This window comes from Bos grunniens, chromosome 15 (genome assembly GCF_055505025.1).
Source record: "Bos grunniens cultivar Pamir isolate PY7600 chromosome 15, Bosgru_T2T1.0, whole genome shotgun sequence".
NCBI classification, from domain to species: domain Eukaryota; kingdom Metazoa; phylum Chordata; class Mammalia; order Artiodactyla; family Bovidae; genus Bos; species Bos grunniens.
The window spans coordinates 40,506,096-40,529,710 of record NC_141179.1 but is presented as its reverse complement, the minus strand read 5'-3'; the positions used below and the strand labels follow the sequence as shown (position 1 = coordinate 40,529,710).

The window sequence follows — 23,615 nt, the reverse complement described above, 5'->3', positions numbered from 1 at the left end:
ACTTGACTGTGTGCCAGTCCTGTGGCAAGTCCTTTAAGGGCATTGTTTTACTTAACCCTCACAATAACTCTCTGAGGTGAGCATTAGTATTATCCCCCATTACAGATGAGGAAACTGAGGCTTGGGACATGAAGGCCTTGCAGTCAGAAGATGGTGAAGGCAGAGTTTGAATCCAGGCCAGTTTGAGTTCATAATCGATCTTGACTCTTGATTACGTGGGGACGTGCACCCATGAGTGCTTGATAACTGTAGCCAGTAGAACCCTGCAAGTGGTCTGGGTGTCACTGGCGTCTAAAGTGTTTGCAGCTGATGGGAATTTGGGGTCAGCGTAAGCGCTACCATTAGTGCATTCAGGGAGAAAGATGGGTCCTGAGGTGAGCAGCTGAGGCTCTCACAGCATCCACAGGCTAAGAGGCAGCTCCAGCAAGGGCCACTTCCTGTCCACAGCTTGGTGTGAGGTTGGCCCCGGCGCTCCCTCTGGGAAACCTCTTCAGGTTTACTCCACACCTTTGAACGTGTGTGTACAGCGTGTTTCCTTTGGACAGTGGATCCTCTCTAGGACCTTCTTTTAGACTTTATTCATTCTCTTATTTTTCGTGTTTGACTACCTTGTATTTAGTGAAGACTGTAGAGAATGTGCTCTTGAACCCAGAGTCTCTTCCTTACTGCCTAAGTCTTTCGGTAAACCATCTAGTCCTACTTGCTAGTCTGTTGGATGTCATCTAGTCTGCTGGGTGTCTGAGGACCTGTGAGTGTGGAAGCACCCGGCCCACGTGGTGGGCATGATGTGTACTTGGTAAACAAGTTCTCCATTCCTTTCTCCTGTAGGAACAGTGTCTGTTTATGGATGAAATGACCAGATCCAGGAGCCCTCACGTTTTTTTCTGGCTCTTGCTGGTGCCTACTGTTCATTCACTCAACCACTGTTGACAAATGCACAGCATCCCAGGCCCTCTTCTAGCGTTTGGGATACAGCATCACTGCGTAGGACACGGGATGCTCTGCACCCCACCCCCACATCATGGGCCTTTCTGCATGGTGCGGGCAGACAAGCAAGCAAAACAAACATTAAGTGTAGTTGGATGCAAGATATTGCCTCACCACCAGCTCGAGCAGTCATTCATGTCTCTGCTTCTTCAACAGGTGGTTTGAATACCTATTATGTTCCCAGCACTACGCTAAACATGGGCGTGTGAAACTGGATAACACTTGGGAGCCCAGGACTTCTTTCACCAGAAAAAGAAGTGTCTGAGGAACACAGATTACCCTCTTGTGTTTTTCCATCTTAAACATTAAAAAGAAAAACATTTTCACTCTTTGACGATGAATACTCATTTGAACAAGTACAAGCTTCTAAACCTAACCTCCTCTCCAATCCAGGGGACTTTCTTAAGTGTGGGGAGGTGGACATATGAGTTGGGTGTTTGGATCTGGCAGATGTTTGCAGGATTTTTAACTGTACTCTGTTGTGCTTATTCTGGCAGTCGTGTCTGACTCTTTGAGACCCTATGGACTGTAGCCTGCCAGGCTCTTCTGTCCGTGGGAATTCTCCAGACAAGGATACTGGAGTGGGTTGCCGTGCCTTCCTCGAGGGGATCTTCCCAACCCAGGGATCAAATCCAGGTCTCCCGCATTGCAAGTGGATTCTTTACCATCTGAGCCACCAGGGGAGCCCAAGAATACTGGAGTGGGTAGCCTATCCCTTCTCCAGAGAATCTTCTTGACCCAGGAATTGAACCGGGGTCTCCCGTATTGCAGGCAGATTCTTTACCAGCTGAACTACCAGGGAAGCCCAGGATTCTTAACTAGTGGTTCTCAAGTATTCCTGTGCAGAAGAATTGCCTGGGCAGCTGGTTAAATTCAGATTCAGGTGTTCCACTCCCAGACAGATCTTCCTCGGCAGGGTTACATCCTGATATTCCTTAACTTTTACGTACTTTAGTTGTAAAGAAAAATCAGACTTCTTCTGCCATGTAAAATTGAGAAAGTATTACAGATCTTCCTCCCCTTAGGATGAGTTATGTCATCAAACTGATAAAACCCATCCTAAATTGAAAATAGTGTAAGTTGAAATGCATTTGATACACTTAAAACCTCCTAAACATCACAGCTTAGCTTGGCCTATCTTAAATGTGCTCAGAACACTTACCTCAGCCTACAGTTGGGGAAAATCATTTAACATAAAGCCCCTTTTATAATAAGTGTTGCTTGTCTCGTGTAATTGATTCAATACTGTACTGCAAGCGAAAAACAGACTGGAAGGGGAGGAAGTTCCCCCTTGTTACTGCTGTCCAGCATCACGAGATAGTATTGTACTACTTATCGTGACCTAGGGAAAAGACCAGAAGTTAAAATTTGAAGTATGGTTTTTATTGAGTGTGTGTCACGTTTGAACCTTGCAAATTTGAAAACTCTTTCAGTTGGACCATCAGTATGCCTAGTAGAATTGTCACTAATTCACCAGCTCTGGTTGGGGACCGTTTATCTGAGATTTCACCTGCTTTACAGGTGAGTTGGACACAGGCTGTTTATGAACCATACATGGATGGTTCCACACAGTGCTGGAAGAAAGGTGAACCTCTTCATTTTATTAAGGAGGAAACTATTTCCCAGAGACAGGAGGGATCTCAAAACCAGCAGCAGCAGTTGACAGGACGGGCTGGGGCCTTGGAGCAGAATTGATATAAAGTCTCATCCTGTCTGTCATTTGTAGCTTAGTACAGATTTGGGTACCTCCTCCTGCTTCTCCAAGCATCTGTTTGCTCATCAGCCTACCTCGGGGGCTGAGAGATGTGATAGGAGGGACCCAGGCAAGCTTAGGATAGAGACTAGTGCTAGAAATTGTTCCATGTCCCAAATCAGCATCTTGGTTTCCCAGATTCCTGATTCATCCTTTGAATGCGAGTTGAGCAGCTGCATATGCACCCAATGATTTTTCTTTTTTCACAAGATAAAATGCTATAACCACAATAAAAAGATTGAAAAAAAGAAAAAAGTTCACCCACAAGCTCACTATCCTCCCACAACTGTTTTCATTTTTCCTTTTAACCCTTGTCTGCATGCAGACATATTTCTGTATAGTTGTAATCATATGTAGACCCAATTTTGTATTCTGCTCTTTTCAGTAAACCTTAAGCAAATGTTTTCCAAATGGTTACATAGTCTTCAAAATGATTTTTAATGGTTTTACAATCTATCATCCCACAGGCTGAATTTATTTAACCATTCATCTGTTATTGGACATTTAGACTTTTTTCCCCCCTACAGTTTTGTGCTATTATAAATAATACTTGGAGATATGGCTTCATACTTATTGTAGATTAGTTCCTTAGGGTGGATTCCCAAGAGCAGGATTTCTGGGTTAAAGGGCGCAATTTTTTTTTTTTGGCTCTCAATGGATATTTCTAAATTGCTTTCCAGAAGACTTGTGCCAGTTTACAATGCCACCAGCAAAGCAGTAAGGTACTAACTTCAACCACTTGGCCTACATTAGATAAAGTCACTTTTACAAAGGCTTGGCTCAATGATACCTCATTGTTTACTTGGTATTTCTTCAATTATGATAAGGTTTGAATCTGGTTGAATTTATTATTATAATGCTTTTTTCTTGGCTGTGTTGGTTCTTCTGTGTAGATCGCAGGCTTCTCTAGTTGTGTGTGGGCTTAGTTGCCCTGCGGCACATTGGATCTTAGTTCCCCAACCAGGGATTGAACCCATACCCACTGTGTTGGAAGGTGGATTCTTAACCACTGAATCACAGGAAAATCCCTATCATTATCTTCTTTAGGTTTGCTTCTGCTTCTGCTAAGTCGCTTCAGTCGTATCCGGCTCTGTGCGACCCCAGAGATGGCAGCCCACCAGGCTCCCCTGTCCCTGGGATTCTCCAGGCAAGAACACTGGGGTGGGTTGCCATTTCCTTCTCCAACCGATGAAAGTGAAAAGTGAAAGTGAAGTCGCTCAGTTGTGTCCAACTGTTAGCAACCCCGTGGACTGCAGCCCACCAGGCTCCTCCATCCATGGGATTTGCCAGGCAAGAGTACCAGAGTTGGGTGCCAGTGCCTTCTCCATCTTTAGGTTTAGTTTCTTTTTTTTTTTTTGTTATGGGCAGGACCTAGCCTTGTGAGGTCAGATTTTCTGCTTGGAATTTTTTAGATTCTTAGATTTTACAGTTCAAAAAAGAAACCAAATTCCCAGTACCTAAACCCAGAGGCCATCTGTATAATAAACACTTCGGACATATTTTGCAGTTGGATTCACTGTTTGGGATCTTAATGTCCTTGCAGGTCACTGGTTAATCGGGTGATCCTTGCAAAGGAGAGGGGCCCTTCCTCTTCTCCTTAGAGTCCACTTTGTTCTTTCCTTTTAGCATTCAGCACCCCACTTCCTGTCCCCCACCTCCCCTGTAAGCACTGTTTTTGTCCCTTTGGAGATAAAACATGAAAGGATCATCTTTTTAGTCTGCTCCTTCAACTTTAAAATGCAGGTTGCCTAAATTATGTAGTACGGAACCAGGATAAAGAAAATCACAGCGTTGTAGCAAATTGCTTTTAACTGCACTGCAAAAGCAGTCGTCTAAGAATCGCAGGAAGGTGTATTTGAGGGTGTAATCTTAGCTTGCGGTGAAGGGGAGTCTGACTTGTTTTTCAAGTCGGTCTTGAATAACTTTGTTCTTTCTGGAATGCTCACCATCCTTAGCGTGACAGAGTTTGCTTGATGGCAGACTCTTTCACTGTGATGTACATACCAGGGCCGCAGAACTGGTTTGTTTATTTGCCTGGGGTAAGTGATTGAAACTCCTCCCTTTTGCAGCAGTGCCCAGCGTGAGATGGGTGACTCTGGTCCCCCAGGTGTCCTTACAGTGGCCCCTGGGATCACACCATCCCCTCTCCAAGGACCATGAAAGGGATAAAGGACGCGTACTCCTCTCAGCAGGAGACACAGGTTTCTCAACGTGTGGACCTTGGGTAGTGCCACCCCAAATGGGCCACTGCCTGGAGTTGGCCGAATAGCCGGACGTCTGTACGTAAGAGAATGGTCATGGCTCTATTGCAGTTTAATTTGTTAATGAAACAAGACGGAGTGCATTTTCCCCTCCCGCACACCTCCCGGGCTGTTTGAGATGAGGCACAATTAATTTATTTGTACTGTCTGTGGAGGCGTATGCCAGCTAATGTAGTGCAAGAGCTTTTATCTTTCTGTTTGTAATGAAGAGGGGCAGGCTGCTGGCACATCGACAAGGATTACTGATGACTCATTCTCAGACTGCAAAGTGCTTTCTTCTGAAATAATAAAACGCATGTACACACATACACGTACATGCAAACCTAGTTCCTGTTTGAAATGGGCAGAGTTAGTATGGGAAATTTCAGACCTCCTGAAAACATTGCAGGAGAGAGAAAGGACAGATGAAGCTCTTTCTCCAGCTCCTTGGCTTGGCCTGCCAGAGTGCAGCAGGAGATAGACACTTCGGAGATAGACACTCCCTACCTAGCTCGGATGCCTGGCTCCTTTGTGCTGTCCTCTGCGCTCCAGTAGGCAGCCTCCCCTATGGCCACCTCCCAGTGGGGCCTGGCAGACAGATGCCTGTTTACCTGGGGGGCCTGCCCTCTGGACTGCTTGCTACCTCAGATCTCTGGGCAGCACGTCTGGGGCTTGGTTTTGTGCAGCCATGAATTCCGGGCCTGTTCGATGTTTGCCCAGGAGTGGAGTGCACTGGGTTTCTTCTAGCTTTTCTCTGAGTTCCCCAGGCCTGGGCCTGGCCACTGGCAGTATTATTTGTGGACTGCTCTGTCATCTCACTTTGACATACTTCGGAAGAAGTAGTTTCTGTAATAGTTTACATTCACTTGGTCCTTTACAGTGTATAAGGCATTCTGGCCATTACAGCAACTCTGTGATCTGGTTATTTTGTTGCCCCTCTTTTATGGATAAGGAAATTGATGACCAAGTGGCTAGCAATGGCACTGAAAACCAGGACTTTGGAGTCTGAAACCTGACCTTGTGATCTTTTGATGATATTCATTCATTAAAGGCAAAAATTAACCATTTTCTATTTAAGAAATTAAAAGATACTTGCCCCTTGGAAGGAAAGCTGTAACAAACCTAGACAGCATATTAAAAAGCAGAGACATCACTTTGCCAACAAAGATATATATAGTCAAAGCTATGGTTTTTCCAGTGGTCAGGTAGGGGTGTGAGAGCTGGACCATAAAGAAGGATAAGTGCCAAAGAATGGATGCTTTCAAACTGTGGTGCTGGAGCAGACTCTTGAGAGTCCCTTAGACAGCAAGGATATCAAACCAGTCAATCCTAAAGGGAATCAATCCTGAATATTCATTGGAAGGACTGTTGTTGAAGCTAAAGCTTCAATACTTTGGCCACTGATGGAAAGAGGTGACTCATTGGAAAAGACCTTGGTGCTGGGAGAGACTGAGGGCAGGAGGCGAAAGGGGAAGCAGAGAATGAAATAGTTAGGTAGCATTACCAACTCAATGGACATGAATTTGCACAAGCTCCGGGAGATAGTGGAGGACAGAAAAACCTGATATGCTGCAGTCCATGAGGTTGCAAAGAGCTGGACATGACTTAGCAACTGAAAAAGAACAGTGTAAGAAACATAAATGATTGGCTAGGGAAGCTATTCAAGAATTACATGAGAGGGACTTCCCCATCAGTCCAGTGGTTAAGACTCTTCGCTTCCATGGCAGGGGGCCTCGGTTCTATCCTTGGTTGAGGAACTAAGATCCTAAATGCTTCTAGTTGCAGCCAAAAAAAGAAAGATGTACATGAGAGAACATAGACATTTCTGTAGTTCTCTGGAATAGCAGGAAGTTTATAGGATACTTTTTAAAGACCTGAAAATAATCTGGTTTGCCCCCTTTTGTACTGGTCCAGAGAAATAACCTTTCAAGTGCAGTCTGAGTGTTCTTTCCTGTGTCAGATGGCTGGTCAAGCTGGTTGTGCAATGTGGGCTCGGGGTAAGTGCCCCATTTGGTATTTGTGACCCAGGCGTGAGCAACGCAAGTTGCTCCATGGCCTTGTCGACTTTCACAGCTGAAAGGAACCATGGAGATTTTACAGAGGAGGAAACTATGGCCTAGAGAGAGAGAGATTTTGTGTTAGGAGGGATTTCATTCATTTATCCAACCATCCATCCATGCATCTGGCAAATATTTATTGAGGCAGTACTATGTTGGGAGATAAGGCTTGGGCGATGAATGAAACAGTCTTGTTTCAAGGAAGTCCAATAGTGGGTAATACAGGCAGGCACTCACAGTATGGGGTTAAGGTTTGGAGGTGTGAAGTTTTGGGGGCTCTGTTGGGGGCATAGCTACAGAGGCTTCCTTAAAGGAGTGGTGGCTACAATGAGACTTGAAGGTTGGAGCTGCAAGTCACTGAAACATGGAGAACCTATGTCAGCTGAAATCTGGGGCCTCCCCAAATTAATATCCAGCAGAAACTGGTGCCACTGAAAAGGCTTTATGTATGTCCTCTAGGTACTTAGAAACAGCAAGAGTTAGGCCCCCTGAGACTCAAGCATGTGTAAGACGTGCTCGCAGTAGGTCCACCCCGTGCAGTCCATAGCCACGAGCCACAGTGCTGTTCAGCACCTAGAACTGAGTTGCTCCATCAGTGTTCAGTGGCCGCTGGACTTTGAAGACTTGGTACTAAAAAAGAAGGTGAAATACCTCATTGGCAATTTTTTCTTTATATTGATTAGAGGTTGAAATAATATTTGGGTGTGCTGGGTTAATAGAAGTTACTGAAATTAATTTCACATTTCTTTTTTCCTTTTGTAATGAGGCTAGTAGGAAATGTGTGATGGCATGTGTGGCTTACCTTGTGTTTCTGTTGGGCAGCGGTGCTGGGTGGAGAGGCGCCCGGGAGAGGAAGTGGGTCGGTGATGAGAACACAGGATTTAGAAGAGATGGAAGCTGGGTCCAGAGGTACAGCCTGCGGCAAGCCTGCACGCCCCTGCCCTTCTGTGTAATGTGACACTAACAGCCTTACAGCTGGGCCTGAGAATAAAGTCAGAATGCCTCTGAGAAGTGCACCGTGGTATGAGCTGTGATCCTCCTGATGATAAGACAGGTTAGTGGGAAGACAGGATATCCCATACAGTATATACTGGTGTTTTAAAAGGCAGATGAGAAATTTGGCCAGTCAGAGAGTAAGAGGCTGGAGTGTGGGAAATGCGTGCAGTACACAGTGAATTACAGACTGGGGGTGGATCTGTGTGACATGCTGTGGATAAGAAAATTCCATTTCTGTTGCACTTGGCTTGCTCTGCTCCAGGAATTCCCTCATCTCTCACACTGGAGTTTGCATCCAGGCTTTTTATAGTCCTCGTTTCTTGTTTTGTTTAGTCTCCAAAGGTCAATAAGACCTAATAACCATTTCTTTATTTCTTTTTCATCTTTGGGTATTTAGTATTCTAATCCTAAAACTCAGCACTCATTAAATGCTTGATGAATGAATTGTCATCATTCTGTAAGTTTTTTTTACTGAAGACCTAATATCTATCTTCTGGGCTCCAGAGATACTGCACTGAATAGAAAGCCAGCCGCCACCCCAATGTGCTCACTGTGGGGAAGGAAACAGTTACTAGTCTAAGGTAGAGAGGACCTACAGGAGAAGTGGAAAGCTTTCCTAATTGCTAAATCTTTTAACCGTAAGGATAGTTTGGTTAAAGATAGCAAAGGAGAGAGCTTTGAGACAGTTGCAGCTGACCAGAGTATGCTTTCTTATAATTCCCTTTTGCACAATAAAATCCAAGAACTGAGTTTGTCTGGGATCCTACCAGCCCCTGAGGGTTTCCAGCACTGTGGCAGTATTCCATATTATTATCATGTTTGTATGTTAATTACATTTTCTGTTGTCAGTTTACAGACCCCAAAGATGTTGCAGAATTCTTAGAGCAAACTGATAGCCCTCCCCATTGGGAGTGACCTGGGCTAATTGGAAGCCTCTTGCAAGACTGGTGGGGGCAGAGACAATCTTTTAAGAGCCAAGTAGGGGCTATTTGGGGGCATGAAGTAGCTGTGACCTGGCATCGAGGTGGCAGGCGGGCAGACTGTCATTTCAGCGGGAGATAGCATCTGATACTCATCCCTTCGGGCTAGTCTTATAATAGCTAGTCAGATAAATAAGCTGCCTCCAGTATGTTCCCAGAATATCTCTGTCTGCAAAATGTCTTTGAGGGGATATTTGACTTGCGAGCATGTGGTTGATAAAATAAATACATTTTAAAAATGTAAACCTCTCTGTGAGAGGTTTAGTCTCTTCTGTCCCTCGGGAAAAATCAGGCCCTTCTTGAACCTCTTTTCTTTCCTCAGTGTAGAATTCCTGCCATGCTTTGTAAGAAGAAGTATTTTTGGAATGTAACACCTGCAGAAATATAAAGGGGCTGTGCCCAAACCATTGAGCTGTGGCTGTTGTGTGGGTGGGTTCTCCGAGGTTTGTGAAGAGTTATCAGCCCTGACACCTGCAAAGCATGTGAAGCGCTGGGCCAGGGTTGGAGGAGCTGGAATTCAGAGGCACTTAAATTGTTTTTAGCTGGATTTTGTGGTCAGGGAGCGGGATGGGGCCATTCTCTGTGGTATTAGAGGATCCTTACCATTCAATTACACCTGCGCGAACAGACTTGGTGCCTAGGAACATGCTTGGAGTCGTATAGGAACATAATATATGGTTGTTGAGTGAGTGAATGGCTGAATAAACGAGTGAGAGGCTGAGTCAGTCCTTTTGCTGGGCTTTAGAGAGAGAGCTTGTTGGATAAGCATACTCCTGGCCCTTGCTTCTTGAAGGTAGTCTATACATTGGCGGCAGCAGTCTCACTTTGTTAGCATAGGAATCATCTGGGGATCTTGTGAAAATGCAGGTTCTGATTTCGTGGAGCTGGGACTTGGCTAGGCAATCAGCACTGCAACATGTTTCCATATTGATGTCAGTAGTGCTGGTCCTTAGGCTGTACTTTAAGTAGGGGTTCTGGGGTGTTGGAGCTGGAGTGCACGTCCAGTCGTATCTAATTCTTTGTGACCCCATGGACTGTAGCCCGCCAGGCTCTTCTGTCCGTGGGATTTTCCAGGGAAGAATACTGGAGCAGGTTGCCATTTCCTCCTCCAGGGGATCTTCTAGACCCAGGCATCAAACCCGTGTCCTCCTGTATTGGCAGGTGAATTCTTTGCCGCTGAGCCACCTGAGAAGCCCTAGGGGTTCTATTAAGGTTCAGTCGAATCACCAATAGTCGTTTGTGAATTACCAGCAGCACTAGGGGTTGAGGATAAAGATGGAAACCTTGGTCCTTGTCTCAAGAAAATGTCTTCATGGTGAAAAATCGAGACTCAGCCTTAGAAGTTTGAGAAAAAGCAATCATTGTTATACTCTGTGGTGTCAGAAGTCAGAAGAACGTTAAAAGGAGTGGAGGACCTCTTCGTGGAGGTGATGCTTAAACACCAAGGTAGAATCATATGATCTCGGAATTAAAGCTTTCTGCTTCCAGTGGAATAGGATCCCTGTAACTGCCCATCCAGCTCCTGCATAAGCTCTCATGACAGGAATGTATTGTCTTTTGCTTGTATAGCACTTTATTGGTTATAAAAGCAGTGTCACAGGTTTTATCTTGAAATGTCAGCTTTACCTTGTGAGGTTGTATACATTTTACTGCCATTTTACCGTTGTGGAGACTGAGACTCCTGAAGATTGTGACTCGTCCACGGCTGTGTTCTTTCCAGTGCTACTGCTGGGATCTGAACCTTTGATTCCCAGTTGGATGTTCTTTGAGCTGTACTCCGTTGGCTCTGAAATGGTGAGAGAACAGAGAACTGGATCCTAAAAGCTTGAATGAGAATGTGAACTTACGTAGAGAGTGAAATAGAGGTATTATGGATTCTGCAGCATAGTTGACTTGAGCAGTGTTAAAGGATTTGGAGTGTATAGATTTAGGAGAAGCTGACCCTGTACACCGTGGAGGCTTTCCCTGCAGTACATCCCCAGATAGTCTCAAAGCATTCTAGAGGCACAGCCTTTTTGATGGAGAACTCACCGTAGCAGTGGAACTGTTTATTTCTCTCACAGACCATTGTCTTATAGCGAGTCAAATAAGGTCTCCTAGAAACTTCACCCATTTATCCCAATCCCCGCTTTCCTGCTTACGTTACAAACCTAATTCCTCTTCTTATATGTTAGAGCTTTTAGATAGCCCGTTTTCTTTTGAAACATTTATGAGAGTTTTTCTTTCCAGATTTACAGTGTATGTCCACTATGAAACACTGAGAATATATGGAGAAGCAAAATATAGAGAAGTAAAAAAGAGAATTGGAAACTGTCAATAACTCGCCGCTCATAGGTAATCAGTGTTGTGAGCTTCATACCACATTGTCTTTCATTCCATTTTCAGTGCGGTGTTTGCTGTATGTGTATGTTGCTGTTTTTACAGAATGAATCTGTGTGTATAGTAGTGTGTAATTTTCTTTTCCTTATAGACAGAATTTTCTTACTTTCCTATCAGTAACTATTTATGATATTGCAGTTGGTAACATTTTATGATGAGATAGGTAATGTATTCAGTTTCATCAGATATTTTGCCTGTTCCCTCTCATATTTTAAATCCCTGCTTTTGGGTTAATGTCAGTGCCTCTATAAGTTGCTGCTGCTGCTGCTAAGTCGCTTCAGTCGTGTCCGACTCTGTGCAACCCCACGGACGGCAGCCCACCAGGCTCCCCCGTCCCTGGGATTCTCCAGGCAAGAACACTGCAGTGGCTTGCCATTTCCTTCTCCAACCTCTATAAGTTAGGTCAGCTATATCTCTGTTGTCTATTTCTGGGAGCAGAATGGTAAAGTCCAAGACTAGTTAGAAGATGACTCTTGTAGCCATGTACCTTGTTTTTACTCCAGCTTCACGATCCTCATTCCTGTTAGGACATGGTGTCACCCTCCTGTCAACTCTCTGAAATGTACACACTTCTGACTGTTCATCCTTGTATGATTGCTGGGACCCAGATTTGAGATCTCACTTTTCTTACTGTGAATGCAGCATTCTGCTCAGGGCAGCCTGATATTGCATTTGCTTTTACAGGAGCCTCATCACACTGAGTCATTGAGCTTTTGGGCAACCCAATCCCTTAAGACTTTCTCATGTGATCTTCTCTACCCTATACTTGTGAGTGGGTTTTTTTTGGACCTAAGTGCATGACTTGACATTTATCCTTATTAAATTTCTACCTTGTTAAAGTCAGCTGGTCATCATTTCCTTTGAGATGGTATCAGGAGCAGACTCTCTCATCCTTCAGAGTGACTGTCCCTTCCAACTCCCAGTCACTGGCAAATTCTAGTGTCAAATGATTCAGCAGATCCTAGCAGTCATTTATGTCTCCGTCTTCCTCACTGGGTTGTGAGTTGTTTGGGGCCAAGACCATATCATATTATTTTTCTTAAAAAACCTAATTCCTACTTCAGTTTTTATTTTATGTGACCTAGCAGTTACCCAAAAAATGTTGACATATGGATATTTGTTTTGCTTTCTCTCCAGGGATGAAGGCTTGGTGGTAGTGTCATAGTGGTGACAAATATTAGAGAAGTCAAGCCTGGGTTTCTGGGTAAGGAGCCTACAGTGGGGTTGAAGAGAATAAAACCTGAGTATCAGATATAGTAAAGATAAGCGTAGAGACCTCTGAGGTTGCTCAAGCATTGCTCGTTTGGGCTGAAGTTAATTGTTGAGAAGGATCTTCCTGTCTTCCAGGAAGGCAGGCGGTGAAGGGATTCCTCTGGGCGCAGTAGGTTAATGTCTGAGGCCATGAAAACCTGAGCTGAGAGAACAGCAATGGTAGGGGACAGGGACCATGCTGTTTGCTGAGAGAGCTGATGATGGGAAACACCACGCAGCTTCTGAGAACTGAGCTGAATCATGGTCACAGAGAGGGTTCTTATTTGACTGTATTGGAAGGTGGCGAACAAAAGTTGGCTTCTCTTTTCCTTTTATAGTCATTAAGCTTAAGGTTCACCAAGGTAAGACCTGTTTCCTGTTGATTCCCTTTAGATTAGAGTTGGAGGGAGACCAGAGCCCAGAAGCTCAGATTCGGCGCCCTGGGCCAGTCACGATGGTGTGAAAGTGGCCTGGGGCTCCTCCATTTACCCACTGTGGTCTCTGCCTTTGGGCCCTGATACAGCCTTTCTGATCCTCAGACTCCTCACCTCTGAAAGGAGAGTAATACTGCCTCCTTGCTTTTGTGAAACATACATGAGATGGTGCCGTGAGAAGTGAGGTCTGAGCGTTGGACTTGGGGCATAGCTGCTGCTAAGTAAAGGCCTGCTGAGGTAGATGGCAGTGAACTTGGCAGCATTTCTTAACCTCATGAGGATGGAGGGACAGCAGTGTGAAGGTTCCAGATACCTCCATGTGGCAGTGGGCTTTTGCAGGCATGAAGGCAGTGCTGGGGCCCCTGCTCCGCAGCCCCCACACCGCCCCCGGCCCCCAACAGTTTCGGCTCTCTTAGTTGGGACAAGGGCCCTGTTTATTGAAAGGCAAGATTTCCTCCAGGAAGAGGGAAAGGGTTTTTTTTGTTTTTCTTTTTAATTGGAAGCTAATTACTTTACAATACTGTAGTGGTTTTGCCATACATTGACATGACTCAGCCATGGGTGTACATGTGTTCCCCATCCTGAACCCCCCTCCCTCCTCCCTCCCCATGCCATCCCTCTGGATCGGGAGAGGGTCTTTAGGGGCTGGGTCTAGTCCCTGGAGTTTGTTTACCTCCAGCCCTGGTCTTCTTGGGAATTTCATGGCTTCTTCAGTGCATGGGACCTTAGTTTTTGGTGCAAGGTGAGGTTGTAGGATTCTGGGGTAGACAGTCAATTTACCTTTCCTGCTGCCTCCCGTACATGCTGGCATCTGTCACACTCCCCTCAACTATGAGGAGGCTGGTTTATATTTGTATGTAGATGCACACCTACTTGAATAATGCATGTATATGTGTGCATATGTATATAGATGTAAATAAGTGAGCAGTCATCACTAGATATACAAAAATACACAAGCAGCCGTTTATTTAAAAAAAGAAAATGAAAGATCTAAAATTATGTTTGAGCTTGGTTTAGTCTTTTGTGTTGATTAAATGTTAATGTGCTGCAATTATTTTAATTTAGTAAAGGAAGTTCAAACAGGGAGATGGGAAGAAAATAACTCTAGCTAATTGGCGAGAGTCCGAGGCCATCCAGAAAAGCAGTTTAACCAGCAGAAGTTGAAATGTTTTAGGTATCTGGTTCAGGAGTTTTTCATTGGTTTTTGTGTTTTCCCTTTTCTAGTTTAGAACTACTGATGGCTTCCCCTCCAAAGGATGGCCATCTTTTCTTCATAGTTAGCCAGGGTTCTCTTTCCGTCTCCCTTCCTCCCACTTCCTTTTTTGGTTCATTCACTCTGAGTCTTCTGAGTCAACTTTGGGGAAAGGAGGTTTAGCAAGAAGGGTTAGAAAAGGGAGAGAAAGAAGTAGGAAAAAAAAAATCTCCTCCTGCAGTGGTTCTCTGCCATTCCTGGTCCCTGCCACAGACCAGGGGCTGCCTTTGGGCAGAGATGGGGTTAACATGTTTGCCAATCCAGGCATTTCCCTGTATGTTAGCTCATCACTGCCCTGGGAGGGAGCACATGAGGACACTGGGGCGTGACCACATTACACACGTTGCCCTGGTACAGCAGCGAAGTGGTGGAGTGTGCATTCCAGCCCAGCCCTCCACATCGAGTCAGGCTCCCGACCCAGCTCCAGATCCTCAAGGAGATCTTTGCCTGCCCTCCCTGACTCCTAAACCTGCTCTGTGTTTTTCAAGCACCTACTCTGTGCTGTGTACTGTTTTGGATTCTCAGGTTTCAGCTGATGTGTCTGTCTCTCACTGGGCTGTGAGATCTTTGAGGGCGGAGTGCGTGTTTATTACTCATCTTTATCTCTCCAGCGCAAAGCCGGCCCAGAGTTGGCCACATGCCTGTTTAAGGCTAATTGAACAAATGCTTGTATGTGTTTTATGACACCGAAATAAATTATGAGCAGTCCAGGTACCTAACACTTCTGTGTCCCAGCCCCACATAAAGCAGGAGTGAGGAGGGAAGTAGGAAATGTTTCTCTGTAGGCCATGCTTTATCTGCACATCTACAGAAGGGAATAAGGCAGCCCCTTAAGCGCTGTATCAGTATGTGTGAACTGTGAACACAGTCTCCTTTAAAATGTTAATATGATTATGATATTTGTTTACTCTGGCAAATTGCCTCTCAGATTTCTTTGAATCTATATGTAATATCCTGAAATTCCGAATGTATCCTTTTTCTTCCTCTCATGTACTATTTCTGTTCAAAACTGGAGTGTGTGAACGTATTTACTGCCTGTTAAGACCAAAGAGATTTTTTTTATTTTCTAGACTTTGTGTGTGTTGTGTGTGAGTGGATGTGCACATGCCACTGCCCTCTCTGGAAGAAACTTTTCAGGAAACACAGGATTGCATAATAGCAATATATATTAAAATAGAAATAATTCAATTTAAAGAAGGCACATGGAATTGGGAGTATTATTTGTATTTAGGATTTTACATACTTTGTTGAATTCAACTAGTGGTAAAGTGGAATCGATGCGGTCATCTCTCTTCTTTAGAAGATAACAACTGATCAGTGATTATTCTTTAAACCCAAAAAATCTCAGTGTCTGAATAATCACTGTATTTTGAGTTTCAGATGAAGGTATAATCCTCAAGCTTATTGAATGGGGCTTGAACATATTAAGTAAATAGGGAATTTTTATCAATTTTGATGGACATACGGAATGTGATGGACTCCAGCTGGAACCTGGGTTTTTGATTCCTGTCAATTCCTGTCAATTCATAGGTAAAGCAGGGCTGGAAAGGGAAGCAAGAAGTATTCCTTGGAGATAGACAGCCAAGTGAAGCTTTTACTTCTCCTTTAAATGAGTTGTTATACATGAGAATGTATTTTCTTTTTAAAACTTACCCATAATTTTCTTAAAAGATATTAAAAGCCTTTAGAAACGGTTGGACAGAATTATAAACACTATTTTTTTTTTATTTTGTCACAGTCTGCTTCTTTCAGAAGCAGCAGTCTGTCAGAATGTGCATATATGTGTGTATGTGTATGCATGTTTGTATATATATATACACACATATACACACACACGTGTATATGAATGAATGATGTGGTCAGTAATATTTAGGAGACTTTAACAAGATTCAAGTGTTGGACAGTCCACCCATGTTTGGGCCAGAAGTTAATAGAATCTACTTTTGACAGCTACTTTAAAGTCCTCTTTCGGCTCCCTTGTTTGTAGATGAGGAAAATTCTTTTGCTAAAGGTTATGTTATTGTCCTATCTTATCTTTCCCAGCAGAAATTAAGTCCTCAGAGTTAGTGTTGACACATCTCTGTCCCCATAATTAATGTGTTTTAATCGACTAAATTGACTAAAGAGGCAAGATTAAGCAAAAAAAATTTAAAAAAGGGAGAGAGACAAAGTAATCATGATCTCAGTTTAAAAATGCCCTTTGAGTGTCAGTCCTCTCTGTTTCAGATCCTCAAATGTCCTTTACTTATGATTTTTTGTGAATGAGTAAGAACAAAACCTAACATTCATGTAAGGACTTTGCTTACTGATTGAGGGTTTCCAGAAACACACAGGCAGGTGTATCTCTTACCTTGACAGTCTTTACTTTCATTTCAGCGTGACCTGGTTGGAGCTGTGAGTAGCTCAAATGTGTACATGTGCCCTAAAGTCAGCTTCATGCTGGAATTCACTTACACTCTTCATTTGGGTCCTATATGCTTTGCATAGTGGAGTTCCAAAGTGGATTAGCCTTGTTCTTCATAGTCTGCCCAGTAATTAGGAGGGTGGCGGGGGAGTGTAAAGAAAACACACTTGCTCGGTAGCAAATCCAAAAGTTTGTTCTCCTCTGGGAGGCATGCACCAGACTTGGAGGTATGTGCAGCAGAACAGTTTTAGGGGTGGTGAAGTAATTTATATGGCAGAAACACTTACAGAGGAAATTCAGTACAGGTACCAGCTGCCTTGATGAAGGGAAAATGGTCTAGGCAAAGAACAGCAATTACCTCCCCTGCCTTTTGGACTGACCCCTCAGTATTGATAAAGATTTATCAGCCTTTAAAGAGTGTTTTCTAATTTTAGCCCGAAAGATAGGTGCCTGACGAATTGATCTAACTGCTGTTTAAACTTTTGTTTCTGCGAAGAAGAAAATATTCCCTTGACTTCAAGAGAATTTGAAGAGGCGATGTGTTTAAGCCCCTGTGCCGCGCCTGGCACCTGGGTCTCAGTCTGGGTATTAGAAGATGGGCACGGAGCTGTACCTCTGGAGGGGAGGGGTATAGATTCTGGAAATAAGCTGTTCACATACACACACACACACACACACACACACACACACGTCCCCCCTTTTCTAATGGAGGAGTAGGAACCTGTCTGGCCATCTGCAGTTGGATTCCCTGCCCCATCCCACTCCTCCTGCTTCCCCCTCCCCCACCTTTTTTTCAGTTTCAAGTTAGAATATCTTTGAGTACTGTTGTCCATTGGTATGTGAAGGAGCTGGTTCAGTGAGCCCCCATACAAACTAGAATGTGTGGATGTAGATTTGTCCTTTTGTGACCTAATTTCACTTAGCATAATGTCCTCAAGTTTTATCCTTGTTGTGGATTTCTTTCCTGTTTGGGGATGCATATTCTTCAAGGCCCTATTTTATTTTAACCCCAAGCATGTGTGAAATAGTCACCCACCAACACATGAATTCATTCTCTACTGCCTTTAATGAGTAGTCACTCATGCAGTTTTCTGGCTACCCATTCATCCTTCTTCACTTTTTCCCCTCCCTCTTTGATTACATGTTACCTGCCAGACATTGGGCTAGTGACCCATAAGACAAAGACTACCTCTGTTTGCTTCCCATCCCAAACTTTTAGTCTATGAGGAAGGTGGACTCGGGCAATTACTAAGCAGTATCAGTGAAACTGTAGTTGTGTGTTTGAAGTTCCATGAGACATGAGAGGCAATGTAGCAGATGACTTGAGAGCCAGGCAAGGCTTTGCTGAAGAGGTAGCACTTGAGTTGGCCTCCAAAGTATATGTGGCAACTGTATAGGTGGCTAAGGGGAGGAAAGACGTTTCAGAAAAGGGGCCCAGCAGAGCAGCAGCTGGGAGACTTGTCTATACTTCACGCAATCTAGTTGAGTAGTTATCAGTTTAGACTCTGCAGTCAGACTGTTCAGATCCTGGCTTTTGTCTCTTAGTTTCCTTGTTTCTAAATGGGAATAATAATAGTACTTTTCTTATAGTCTTGTTATGAGGGTTAAATGAACCATGTGGGAAATCTACTTTCTCTTTCTGTCTCTTGGTTTCCTTGTTTCTAAATGGGAATAATGATAGTACTTTTCTTACAGTGTTGTTATGAGAGTTAAATGCATTGACATATAAATTGCTTAGAATCCGGTCAGGTACAGAATACATGCTGTCTGTAAGTTTTAGCCATTATTGCTACTGAAATGTTTAGAGGAACTTTAAGTCCTTAGGTCTACCTAAAGTCGGCTGTAATCTGTGCATTGTTTCTGCATTTGGAGGTTGTGAAGACTAGATATGGAGTTTGAGATTGGTTGGGTGGATCCTAGTGGTAAAACAGGGTTCAAGTGTTCATAGATGCCCAACCTCCAAGCTTTCTTGTATTTAGGTACTTGAATATCTCTTGTATCTGCGTCTACTTAAATTTTCTTCAAGAAAGTCAGGATAATTTATTAAAAATTACAAAACAATGAAACATAAAAAGTGTAAAATGAAAACCTATCTGTTCAGTTCAGTCACTCAGTTGTTTCCGACTCTTTGTGACCCCCTGAATCGCTGCACGCCAGGCTTCCCTGTCCATCACCAACTCCCGGAGTTCACTCAGACTCACGTCCATCGGGTCAGTGATGCCATCCAGCCATCTCATCCTCTGTCATCCCCTTCTCCTCCTGCCCCCAATCCCTCCCAGCATCAGAGTCTTTTCCAATGAGTCAACTCTTTGGATGAGGTAGCCAAAGTACTGGAGTTTCAGCTGTAGCATCATTCCTTCCAAAGAAATCCCAGGACTGATCTCCTTTAGAATGGACTGGTTGGATCTCCTTGCAGTCCAAGGGACTCTCAAGAGTCTTCTCCAACACCACAGTTCAAAAGCATCAATTCTTCAGCACTCAGCTTTCTTCACAGTTCAACTCTCACATCCATACATGACCACTGGAAACCTATAAAGTGTAAAATAAAAACCCTCCTAACAGTAACGGTTTTCTTTTTCACTTCTGTAGACATAGCATAGAGTTGTAATTACATATGTATACACACATATACATATATACACACAACTTTGTAGATAATACATATACACACAGTTTTGTATTTTGCTTTTAAAAAATTTGTATTTTTGTATTTTGCTTTGAGAAACTTTCCTTTGTTTGTCTATTCTTTTTGATTTTTCTTGTAAATGAACACACAGTTTTCCTTTGCATTTGTGCTGTGGTTTTCTTAATCATTCTGCCATTCATAGTAGTATAGACAATTCTATAATGTAGGTCTTTGTGCTTCTAATTTTTTTTTTCTCCCATGGGGTCTTCTCTTAATAAATTTCTAGTGTTAGGATTATTAGGTCAAAGAATTTCAGCCTTTTGAGACTCTTAGTAACTATAGCCATTTGGATCTTCACATCCCCAGTACCTCTAGGATAGTTCCTGGGTCATATTCACTACAGATGTTATTGCTCTTTTAAGGTTTGCTGATTAGGAAGTTTAAAATAACACTTTAAATTTGCTTGAATTTGCCATCCTTTCTCCCTCCTGGTGAAGAGGCATGTTTTGTCATATGCTTATTCTCCTGTGTGACTTGTTCACTCATTTCCTTTTCTGGTTATGTTCTTGATATTTTCCAGTACAAATTTGAGTCATTAATTTACCATAAATACTAGCTTTGTGTTGGAAAAAAAATTCAGGTATAAGGGTCCGAACTGTTTCCCTGTCCTGCAGTAGCGAGGCTCTCATCTGTGCCACTGCATTTCTGAAGAGGGAGAAAGAGGCATCATTGCTTGCTAGGCCAGCTCTACTGGGGTCCCAGTGGCCAAGAGTCTGGACACTCTCCAGTGACCTTGCTTTGTAGCTGCTTTTTATTGTGAAAATAGAGCGTCTATCCATTACCTTGACTCTAAAAGTGTGCCAACTTCATTTATTGGCTCTTTCCTACTCCTCATGCCCAGTGCCTGCTAGCCAGCATACAGCAGGCAATTTGTTTTCATCTGTCATAGATCAGGGGTTGGAATGGACCTTCTCTGACATTCTTCCTACTCTAGTCCCCTCCACAGTATCCCTGTTAAGAGATTGCTCAGCTGCTCCTTGATTACCTCCAGTGATGAGAGGTTCACTCTATCACAAAGACAGACCTTGAACTCAAGGTGAGATAGGTCTGGGTCTGGATTTTCTGTTTTATCTGTGGATAAAAGCCTGTTTCTAAACCTTATTTGCTTCATTATCTGAATGATGTATATGGTAATATACATCTAATATTAGAGGTAATATATCTCTACCTAATAGTGTTGTAATGAGTATTAGAAGAAATAATAAAAGTAGAGTCTTAAACCCTGTTCCTCACACACAGTAGTGAGGAATAAATGTTAGCTCTGAATATTATTTCCATCTACTACTGCAAGGTGTTTCCTTACATTTTAGCTATTATGTTTGATTTTAAGAATCAAAAATATTTTTATACCCATCAATTAGAATTTTACTGATTTTGGAAAGAAATCTTAGCCCCCGTAGTGACTTGGAGTTTGGAGTATATTCTTCCACCATGGAGGTGAGGATGGACATTGTCTTTGAGCTGATTGCAGCTTGAGCCACCTTTCCAGTGGCTATACTGGACAGTGCTGTAATGTATCCAGGCTGACACCTTCTTGGTTTTGAAAGCCTGATTTTACAGACCCCTTGTTTGCCCTTCTTCCCTTTCCTGGCTGGTGTTCCTGCCCTGGCAGCCCCAGTAAAGGATGGACAAAAACATTTGAAGGAAATGAAACTCTGTTCCACAGATAACAGAACTAGTTATCTGTTCTCTCCCACAGAAAACAGTTAGCTCTGTAAAGAGAGGGCTAAGGTAGAGGTCATGCTTCCAAGTGCATAGTGATAATGCCCTGCCCCACATGCTGCTTTTATTGGTATTATAGAGTAATCCAGTACCAGGGTGGTCTGGGCATAAGTTAGGCTGTCCTGACTCCTTTTATCTCTAGACTTCAGCATTTCTGTATTTTTGCTTTAGCTTGCTGAGACTATAATTGAGGATCTGAGAGCTCCTCCAAGTCTCCTGTGATTTAAGCAGATAACTTTTACCCTTGGGGGAACCAGTGTCATTGGTGTTTCTACTAGGTCCATGACCCTCAGGATTGTGATGTTTGTCTTTGTCTGAACCAACTCACTGTGCTTTGTAGAGAATAATTTAGTGGGAACTGCCCACCTCGCCACCCCCACCCCCGCCCACCCAACATCTTGGTAAGTTCTTTCTATTAATTGTCCATTTCAGTTTTAAAGATAGAATATTAGAGAATGAGTTTAAGAAACAGCACTGATGTGATGGTAATGAAGATTTTAAACAGTGGTATTTGAGGAACTGGTTGGAGGGGAAGATTAACAAAATTTAAAAAGCATATCCTGAGTTACAAGTGGTATGTGAAGAAGGGTGATGTTTAAAATATTTAACAGACAGTGTGGACATCAACACAGTGGAACCCACTGGAGGCCCCCAGGTGTGCCAGGCACTTACCCTGTACTTGCTGGGTAGTGTGGCGGTGAGGGGCCCTGGGAGAGGGGCGGGAGCTAAGGGGCCAGGCACTCGTCAGGCTTGGGTCCCCGTCTCTTTCCAGCCTGTGTGGAAGTGTTTCAGTGTCTTAAACAGGTGCTGGCAGGGGCGGCGTCTGAATCACCTTTGACAGATGTTAGGAAGTGTTGGCTCTGTGCCTTGGCTGTCTTCCTTTGTCTCAGTGCTGAGGGCCCTTGGTGGTATTGGCCTGGTGATCTCTTGGTAGGTGCCTGGAATGTTTCACATTAGAATTTAGGGGTGTCTGTCTGGAAAGTGCTGAGACACATTGCTTTAATCAGAGAACACTACAGCGTGATAGGCACTGTCCCTGTCTTTACGAGGCTCCCAATCTGTACCAGTGGCTTCAAGTTTCTCCTGCCCCTGGATTCTAGGAAATCTGTTGGAAGTCACTACAAGGATATCTGCCATACAGTGAAAAGTTGGGCAAAATCTAAATGTCGAGCTGTGTGAAAATAGTCAAAGAATAGTATATCCACGACATGAAATTATTATGCCTCTTAAATTCATGAATACAGAGGATATTTCAGGACTCAGAAAAATGCTGAATGTGAAACCTTAGGTGGACAATAAAAGAACCTCACACAATAGGTAATAGTAATAATAATGTTACAGTACATGAAAATACATTAAAATGCATTGTTAGCCCTGACTATTATTTGGTGGAGGGCAGTGGGTAGAGTTAACGTGTGCTTCTGTTTCCATTCTTGTAGTCACCTGTGGGCATTAACTTTATAATTAGAGGCATCCTATAAATACTGTATTTCTAAAATCCAGTTTAGAGTTTTAAAATGTTATTTGTATGATCAGCGACCAAATATTTTGAATTTAATCAGGGAGAAATACTTTTGAAGGCTGTGTTTATCGTCTGTAAAGGAAGCTGCTGACTCGGTGGAATAAAAAGTAAAAGCCTGGGTCAGCCTGCCGATGCTGGGGCCCCAGCTTCCAGACGGCAAGGGCTCCGAGAGGCCCTAATGTACTTGTTGAAAGGCCCTCCTTGGCCTCGTATTAATGTCCCTCACTGAGCCGTGCTCTCCTCTGCCGGCTAACCTTGTCAGAAGGTTACCCGTGGCTCTCCAGGGCTCGTCTAATTTTAAATCCAGTGTGCCGGCCAGCGTGGTGGCGTGGCATTGGGCTGCGGGGACACTAACACTCCCTGGAAGATACGGCTGGGGAAAGATGAGCCGAGTCCCTGGGTTTTTCTCATCCTCCTGTAAGTGACCAGGCCCGCTGAACAAGCAAAAGAGAGCTGGGATAATAATGAGAGCTTTTATGGTAAAAATCAGGATTATTAAAGATCTTTTAGCAGTGGCAGTGCTGGTGGATAATTGCACGGTGTGGTGTGTCCTGCATGAGTTGTGTGAATTCTGACCGCGTGAGCCTGATGGGGTCCTCTCTTCTGGGAACTCGACTCTGACTGTTTTTAAAGCAGAATGAAGCTGCCTCTCATTTCACTGTTGATTTGATGCTCCTCTGCATTTATAGAGCTCAAACTCTGCTGATAGTAGGCTCCTTTTCTGAAGTTTTTTTTTACTGGTTGGATTGGGAAAGAGCTATTATTTCTTCAAAGCTAAAAAATAAAAGATACCAGAATCTTCTTACCTGCATGTCTATCAGCTGCTGTTGGCTACCACTAGGATTATCATTTTAAAGATCCCCACGTCCCCCTTTTAAGTATTTGCAATAGAGTCCTGTTTAGAACACTGCTGAACCATTTAATACTTGTAACCCTGATGTTTTAACACGAA

The 23,615-nt window shown here is 43.5% G+C and overlaps 1 protein-coding gene across 23 annotated transcripts in view; it reads left to right on the top strand.

Moving 5' to 3' along the window:
- Positions 1 to 23,615, top strand: part of TEAD1 (TEA domain transcription factor 1) — a 274,396-nt gene that overhangs the window by 47,979 nt on the left and 202,802 nt on the right. For 4 of the 23 annotated variants that reach the window (XM_086339989.1, XM_086339995.1, XM_086339985.1 and 1 more), the window contains one exon: positions 11,243 to 11,347. The exons of 11 other annotated variants lie outside the window; for them this stretch is intronic. Coding sequence is in view for 4 of the 12 variants with exons in the window: in XM_086339979.1 (XP_086196105.1) it covers positions 23,128 to 23,142 (15 nt within the window). In the remaining 8 variants the exon portion in view is untranslated. Of the gene's footprint in view, positions 1 to 7,864; positions 8,092 to 11,242; positions 11,348 to 22,929; positions 23,143 to 23,615 lie in introns of those variants that run through there. 8 more of the 23 variants (XM_086339993.1, XM_086339984.1, XM_086339994.1 and 5 more) reach the window with 6 other exon arrangements.